General features: G+C 55.2%; 1 protein-coding gene across 2 annotated transcripts; it reads left to right on the top strand.

Moving 5' to 3' along the window:
- The first annotated feature begins 649 nt into the window (after positions 1-649).
- Positions 650-7,553, top strand: PIANP (PILR alpha associated neural protein). Of its 2 annotated transcripts, none has more exons than XM_008584822.1 (5): positions 650-1,626; positions 1,888-2,393; positions 3,151-3,232; positions 4,031-4,252; positions 7,299-7,553. In XM_008584822.1, the coding sequence occupies exons 1-5, from the start codon at positions 1,610-1,612 to the stop codon at positions 7,318-7,320; spliced, it is 849 nt and encodes a 282-aa protein (XP_008583044.1). In that variant the 5' UTR covers positions 650-1,609; the 3' UTR covers positions 7,321-7,553. The 2 variants fall into 2 exon arrangements, with proteins under 2 accessions (XP_008583044.1, XP_008583043.1); XM_008584821.1 differs by lacking the exon at positions 7,299-7,553 and adding an exon at positions 4,610-5,891 and having other exon boundaries at positions 653-1,626.
- The last annotated feature ends 760 nt before the right edge of the window (positions 7,554-8,313 follow it).

Raw genomic sequence — 8,313 nt, forward strand, 5'->3', positions numbered from 1 at the left:
TGGCGCGTGAGCCCGGGGACTGCGGGCTTCCTGGAGGGGCGGCCGCCGGGGCGGGGTCCGGGGGTCCAGGGGCCCAGGGCCGGGGACGCGCGGGGCGGAGGGGCAGGCGAGTCCGGAGTGAGCTGGCCACGGATGTCCCCGTGAGCGCTCCTGCGCCTCCCTGGCCGGCCCTGACCCCCTCCTGCCGTCCTCCCTCCGGCTCCCTTCTCTTCCCCTCTTCCCACCACGGCTCCGCACCCATCTGCTTCCACATCTCCCTGTTCCTTTACGTTCCAAGAAGCGACTTCCAGCCCCTCCATCTTTGCTGTTTCTGGCCCCCGGGCCTTCCTCCTCTCGTCTGTCCTCAGTGCTGCGCTCTCTCCTCTCATCTCCTGTCCCCAGCCCCGTCTCCCCCGAGGCGTCCCCCACACCCCTCCACTCTCTCCACTTCTCCGACCCTCCTTCCTGGGCCTTTCCTTCTTTCTCCTCCTGCTCCTTGTGAGAGGACCCTTCGCCGCCTCGGTTCTCCTCCCTGAACTTTCCTCTCGGCCTTTCCCCCTTCGCACCCTCCACAATCCTGTCCCCTCCTCTTCTTTCTCCAGCGCGTTCTCCTTCAGGCCCTCCTTGCTCGCTCTAGGCCGGCGACCTCTGCCCTTCTCCTCGCTTCCCTCCCCACCCCTTCACTCCCTCCTGTCTCTCCCCACTGCCCACCTCCCCGTTCCCTTCCCCAGACTCTCCAATCTTATTTCCCTGTTATGCTCTGGTAGTGTTCAGTGTGTGTACATGGAGTCCTGGAAGCCAGAGGTCGCCGGGTGTCATACCCTCATTCACCCTGGGGAGCCTGGCCCCCGTGGATCTACCACCCTCGGCTCTGAGAACATGCCCTTCCTCTTTCAAGACCAACCATTCAAATCTCCTCGTAGGACTCTTTACCCAGGAGAGAGGGGGTGGCTTCTTCTTAACGCACCTCCCTTCAGGGGGCACCTATGCATTTGCAAAAATTACATTCTGTAGTTTCTTTCCCACCCACCTCTCTCTCTCTCTGTTTCTTTCCTTCATCTCTCCATCCTTTTCCTCCCTTTCTCCTGAAGATGCAGGACTCCCGGGGCCAATCCTAAGAGAAGTGCCTGGTCCTACCAGTGGGATGGAAGGGCTGGAAGGCCCCTCTACAGACACACTCACTCACTCAAACCGACTTCCCCTTTCCTCCCCCCACTCTCAGGCTGCCTCCCTAGTGGTAGGTGCTCAAGGAATCACAAGGTTCTAGGCTCTAAATTAAGATCCAAGAAAAGCCTGGAGCTGTGGGCAGAGGAACTGAGAAGGAGGAAAGCCAGAGAAGCAGAAGTAGACCCTGGAGAGGGAGGTGACAGGGACCTGGAAGTTGTAGATGGGCTGGGGGCTAGTCAGGAAACCACTCTGGGAGTTTTTTCCCCAAAGGATGCTAGGAAGCAATGGATCCTGGGTGGTAGCAGCATGGCTGGCAGGTGGGCAGCCTGGGAGGGGAGATGGAGGTAGAATTGGCAAATCGATGAGCCAGAAATGCACACAGGGCAAGGTTGTGCTGTGACGACCCGCTTTTCCCCCCAGTAAAGGCTGAAAATCTAGGTCTCAGCTGAGGAAGACCTCAGACATGGAGTCCAGGATGTGGTAAGTTTAGCCCAGCAGAGGGAGCTTGGAGACCACTTCCCTGGGGTCTTGGCCCATTCCTTCCTAGGCCCACTCAGGGCCTTCCATCCTGTGGGCTGGACCCTAGAAAGATAGGAAATGAGGGCAGTCTTCCCAAGGCCCACCTGCTTGCACAGAGAAACCTGGAGGGAGGCAGCCCAGGGATTTCTGGTGTGAACCTGCCCTCCCTATACACAGACCACCATGGTCCTGTGTTCCACCTCCTTCTCTCCCTTCTTGCAGGCCTGCACTGCTGCTGTCCCACCTCCTCCCTCTCTGGCCGCTGCTGTTGCTGCCCCTCCCACCGCCTGCTCAGGGCTCCTCCTCCTCCCCTCGAACCCCACCAGCCCCAGCCCGCCCCCCATGTGCCCGGGGTGGCCCCTCAGCCCCACGCCACGTGTGCGTGTGGGAGCGAGCACCTCCACCAAGCCGATCCCCTCGGGTCCCAAGATCACGTCGGCAAGTCCTACCAGGCACTGCACCCCCTGCCACTCCATCGGGCTTTGAGGAGGGGCCGCCCTCATCCCAGTACCCCTGGGCTATTGTGTGGGGTCCCACAGTGTCTCGAGAGGATGGGGGGGACCCCAACTCTGCCAATCCTGGATTTCTGGACTATGGCTTTGCAGCCCCCCATGGGCTGGCTACACCACACCCCAACTCAGACACCATGCGGGGTGATGGAGGTGAGCTCATCCTTGGAGAAGCACCTGCCACCCTGAGGCCGTTCCTGTTCGGAGGCCATGGGGAAGGTGAGTGGGCATATGAGAGGTGGGGAGGCTGGTTGAAGACTCTAGGAGCAGAAGTAGAGGCCTTGTCTAGTAGCTCCTTGGAGAAATGTGTCAGGCATAGTGCATCTCTGCACAGCATGCAGAGATGAAGATACCGTCTGAGTCCTCGAGGAGTTTAGGTCCACTGCAGAAGACAGATGTGTAAACACTCAGGGAGGAGACAACATAATAAACGCTCTAATAGAGGCATTTACAGCATGTTTTTTGGAAAAGAGAGAAGTGAGAGACTACTTCTGCCTGGGGATCAGGACACCTTCAAAGAATTGGCATTTGAGCTGGGCCTTGAAAACAGTGGGAGTATTCCAGGGAAAAGAACACTATGGATGAAGGGGACTACCGGGATGTTGTCTTGGCTCAGGGAGTGCCAATGAAGGGCCTGGGCCAAAGGTTTGGGGGTTGGGCCAGGGCAAAAACTAAGATATCTCTCCTCCCTAGTTTCTATGCAGAGACAGGTTCTCTCTGATCTTGGAGCCTCGTCCTCATTACATGTACACATGAAATTTAATGAAATATATTTGGGAAAGTGGAAGACAAGAGCTGAAAACTCAGGGGGAAGCTGGTGATAACAGCAAAGGGGGAGGTGCCAGAGAAGCAGAAAGAGTGGGGCAGTGCGGCTTCACAGGCAGCTTACTGACCTTGCTGCCTGAGCCCAGCCCCGACCTCCCCTTGGCTCCTTCCACCTCAGGCCTACCTAAAACTTTCTCCCCATCCCAACCAGGTGTGGACCCTCAGTTGTATGTCACAATTACCATCTCCATCATCATCGTTCTCGTGGCCACTGGCATCATCTTCAAGTTCTGGTAAGCAGTGGGGAGGAGGGTGCTGGCGGATGGGGGCAGGATGTTTGGCAACTGAGGCTGGAAGCAGGGAGGGAGTAAGAGCAGCAGTTTTGCTAGGGGTGGGGTAGGAAGGGTAGGATGAAGGCAAGACCTTGGGGAAAGGTAGAAAGGATTTGGGTGGGGGAAGACAGTGAGAAATCAGGGCCGATTCCTTCTCCCAGGAAAATATGAGGATAATGGGAGAGAAAGAGAATTATTTCTGTGCACTAGGGGGCTTTGGTGGGCATCCCTTGTCCTAATTTCCTCCAAGACAGAGAAAACAGACACGTTCTACAGGGCCCCTTCTTAGAGCCACCCTGGGAGAAGGAAGAAAATCTGGAGCTTTCTTTGCACACATCTAATAATGGACCACTCAGTCCTTCATACTTTACTGAGTGAATCATTATTCTCAGGTGTCCAGGTCATTAGCTGACTTTGAACTAGAACTAAACCTGCCAGGTACCTGCTGGAGGAGAGAAATGGCTGTTCTGGACATGCATGGGGGAGGGGTGATTTGGGGAGACTCTACGTGTTGGTGGGGAGGGGGCTCTGGTTGGGGTGGGGAGAATGGTTTAGATTTCTGAGCCCCCTGGAGAGTGGGGGAAGTGGTTTTATGGGCACATGGTCCTAGGAGATTTAGTATAGGAACTGTTAGAGGCTAGATTCTGTGCTGTAGGATGTTGGGGGTACCTGGGGGAGGCTGGGGGTGACCAGCGCTGCAGGCACAGGATGAGGGCTACTCCAGTGTGTGAGAAGACCTCTTTCCTTCCGATGGGCCAGCTGGGACCGCAGCCAGAAGCGGCGCAGGCCATCAGGACAGCAAGGTGCCCTGAGGCAGGAGGAGAGCCAGCAGCCACTGACAGACCTGTCCCCAGCCGGAGTCACTGTACTGGGAGCCTTTGGAGACTCGCCTACCCCCACCCCTGACCATGAGGAGCCCCGAGGGGGACCCCGGCCTGGGATGCCCCAGCCCAAGGGGGCTCCAGCCTTCCAGTTGAACCGGTGAGGGCAGGGGCAATGGGATGGGAGGGTGAGGAGGGAAGGCGACTTAGGTCTCCAGAGCTGGGTTGGGGGTGCTCCCTGGGTACAAGGCCAGAAGGCAGGCCTGCCCTTCCCACAGCCCCTGGCTCTTCTTCCCAGCCTGGTCCCAGGCACTCCCAAGGAGGCTGGACCAGCTCCTTGCTAGGGGGGACCCTCCCTTCTCCCACTCTCTGAGGATCTATGTCCTATTCTCATGCTGCCCGTTAAGTCCAGCTGTGCCCTCTTATAACCTTAATTTCCCTTCTCTGTCTTGGACTTCCCCTTCGATTCTGACCTACCCCTTGGTTCATGACTGTGCCCTTTCCCTCTTCCTCTCAGGATTCCCCTGGTGAATCTGTGATGCTCCCCAATGTTGGGGTGCTGCCAAGCAGGAGGCTAAGGGGCCGGAATAGCCCCCATCCCACTGGGGGTGGGGCAGCTGTGAGGAGCTGGGGCCACAGGTGCTCCTGGCTTCTGCCCTTGCACACCACCCTGGAACATTCCCTGGCCCCATGGGCAGTCCTACCTGATCGCCCTTCTGGAGGTGGGGGCCTCACATATTTGTGACTTTGGGTCCCTCATCCCCATCCTTGCACACTCACATGAAAGCCTTGCACACTCACCTTCACCCTCACAGGCATTGCACACTCGTGCTTTTGTATGGCCGGTCTTCTGCACCCTCTCCCCATCCACATCTCTCCGCTCAGCTGATCTCTCACGTTCTCCCTCGTTTCGCATTTTCACTCTCCCTCCCACATTCTGTGCTCAGCTCAGTCACTGAGTGGTCAGTGTTTCATGCACATTTTACCTCTCACGTGTGTTTCCCAGCCCAGTGTTTTGGTGTTGCGTGGTGTGCCACTCTCTCCCCCATTAACACCCACTGATCTAGTTTCTGTGGCCCCTGCATGCTTCCTCAGAGGTGGGTGGGAGGTGAGTGGGGGCTCCTTGTGCTCTCATCTGTCACGGTCTCGTCCCATCCCATGTCATGTGTTTCACTGTCTCCCCTATCCCACTCCAAGGGCGCTGGCATCACACTGAGGGCTCCCCCATGGGAATGGGGGTAGTGAGGCCCCAACTTCTCCCCCACCACTCTGGTAAATTCTGTTGTCTGAGAGATGGGTTTTGGGGGAATCGCCTGCTGCACTACATGAGAAAGGAACTCTTGTTTGTCCTTCCCTTCCTCCTAAGTCTCTTTTGTCTTGTCTGTCCTGGCTGTCTGTGTGTCACTCTTTGGAATTCAGAGCCCCCTGAGCCAGTCCTCTACTTCCCAGCCTCCCTTAGGGTCTCCCTAACTCCACCCAGGCTGCCAGGGACTGGAGCCAGCTGGTTCAAGGCCATCAGGAGTTCTGCTTCCAAATCTACCCTTCCATTCCTGAGCTCCCTCATGTCCTCTCCTGTCCTTCCTTCCTTCTTCCACTCTCTCTCCTCCTGCCTCTCCACCCTTTCCTTCTCAGGTTCTTCCCTACTTCTCACTGGTTTTTCCACCTTCCTTCTTTCCCTCTTATCTGGCTCCTATGCTGTGATATATATTTTTGTATTATCTCTTTCTTCTTGTGGTGAAACTCTTGAATTCTTGTGGGATGTAAGTTTCAAAATTTTCAAATAAAGCCTTTGCAAGATACTTCAGTCCCCTGGTTCTGCCTTATGATCCCTGTAGAGGAGAGGGGAGGGGGATGGGCAGCCAGGAGGGAGGAAAAGAAGGATGAGGTGGGGAGCCCCTTCAGACCTAATGTGACCTGGCCTGCTCCAACCTGGAGCTGGGGACCGACCTGGGCTTTAACTCTGGACAGAATGGAAGGAAGGGAGAAGGAAGGGAAATGAGGAGCACCAGTGCAAGAGAGGAACTGGAATTGGAATTGTGTCTTACTAGTACTTGCCAGGGAAGGTCAAGAGAGACCTCGAGAAAGGAGACAGAAGAAAATGGAAAATTACATAGGACAGGCAATGGAGTAAGCAAAACAAGGACGAAGAGTGAGCTGATAAGGCAGATGGATGGTGAAGGGTGAAAGGAGAAGAGAAAAATGGAGCAGTAGAAAGGGGAAGAGAGGCAGCCACAGGAAAGAGGCTGCCCTGCCCGGTTTATTTTCAGTCTTGCTCCCTAACCTGCCCCCACCCACAGTGGCCCCCCCAAAAGCTGTGCAGCATTAGAAGCCCTGTGGTTAACTCCTTACCTTTCCCCTCTCTGCCTCTCTGAGAGAGGCACTGCTGGGGTGTGGGGGTGGAATCAAAGCATGTTTGGGGAAGGGAACACAGGCTGCCCAGCTGGGATCAGTCACCTCTGAGTCCCCAGTTCTAGGTTTGGCTCTTGTAACAGCCCTGCAAAAGCCCACACATCAGCCTCTGGGCTGTTGCTAGGCTCTGTTGCCATGGTAACCACCCAGGTCCCTCTGTCCCATCCATCAGCCTCTGGGCTGTTGCTAGGCTCTGTTGCCATGGTAACCACCCAGGTCCCTCTGTCCCACCCAGGTCCCTCTGCCCCACTTGCTTCCTGGAATTGGGGTAGCCCCAGGTATGACAGGAGACAGTGTAGTATGCAAGAGGACAGTCTGGGCTGCCCTGGACTGTTCACGCCTCCATGTGTTTATCTTTGAAGCCAGAATGAGGAATGTTCATGTACTGGGGAGGTGTGCTTTAGATGTTGGGGAGCTTTACTGTGTACTGAGGGAAGCGGGGCTGAGGCCACGCAGCACATAATGGTGAGTGTGGGGAGGAGGCAGCGTATTTCTCAGGCCTAGAGTGGTGTGTGCCTGCAGGGCATCAGGCTTCCCAAGAAAAGTACAGACTGCTACAGAGCAAAGAGCAGAGCGGACTAAGGATTGATGGGCCAACTCGGAGCAGAGGAGCAAGTTCCCAAGGAGGGCTCTGAGGAGTCAACCCAGCCGGGCCCAAGCAGATCCCAGCAGGCAGCTGATGGATGCCACCTGAGGGTGCAGGAAGAGGAGCTGATGGGATGCTTGGGAGCACTGAGGGAGGGGTCCCAGGAGGATGGGAAAGGAAGCCTCTTTAACCTTTCCTTCTTTCCCCACAGGAATCTAGTCCTTGTCAGGTGAGGGTGGGGAGAAAAGAAGAGCAGTGACATGGAAGGGGAAAAAGCTCAGGAGCCTGGAGAACACTCTGGGCTCTCACCTGCAGCAACTATCTCTCTTCAGAGGGACAGTGTGACCCTGCGGCTCATACATGTGCAAAAGGCACACATGAAGGCCCCTAATGAAGGGGGAATTAATTACTGCCTGATTAGACCTCTGCTTGCCTAAATTTAAATAAATTAAAATACACCAGAAGACACTGGAAATCCTCACCTGTTTCCCCTCTCTAAATGCCCTCCTTCCCCATGAAAAGTCAGATGGCAGGGAAAGACAGAAGAGAAAGGCGACAATCCTAGACTTCTGAATTGTGCTAAAGGAATTATCCCAAACTAAATTACATTGTCATGCCGACCATGAAGAGTCATGAGCCCCTAGGGAACAGACCTTAATTTTTTTCTCTCCTGGAGTTGAAACAGAGACTAAAGGGCCTTGGGAGGTCCTCAAATGGCTGCAAGTAATAGAGCAGAATCAAGTACAAAACAATGGCCATACTGCCCTTTTGGGAATCGGAAGTTTCTTCAAGGCCATGCATCACAGGCACCACTGGAACCAGTGTCTGATCACCATGCTTTCCTCGCCTCCTTGGCTGTGCATCAAATGACTCAGCCAGGCTTCTCTTAAGCATTTTTCTGGAATGTTTACCATTGTGGCTCAGACCAAACCAGGGAATGGGGAAGCCTCCAGGAGGAGGGATCTCCCAGGCAGAACTCAGGGTGTGGAAGTGATTCAAGACAGAAACAATGCGCCAGCTGGAGAACCCCAGGCTAAAATTAACAGCCCTCCTCCCCCTACACCCCACATTTATTGCTTTAAAGCTTTTCTCTAAGGACTTCAAAGCACTTAAAACTTGCTTCTTATAGCAAGGATAGGAATAGGGTTGACAGTTGGAGACACTGAGGTCCAGGAAGTGGCCAGTTAATGTGAACAGGAAAGCAGGAGAACCAGGACTAAAGTAAT

Source organism: Galeopterus variegatus, unplaced genomic scaffold (genome assembly GCF_000696425.1).
Source record: "Galeopterus variegatus unplaced genomic scaffold, G_variegatus-3.0.2 Scaffold3382, whole genome shotgun sequence".
NCBI lineage: Eukaryota > Metazoa > Chordata > Mammalia > Dermoptera > Cynocephalidae > Galeopterus > Galeopterus variegatus.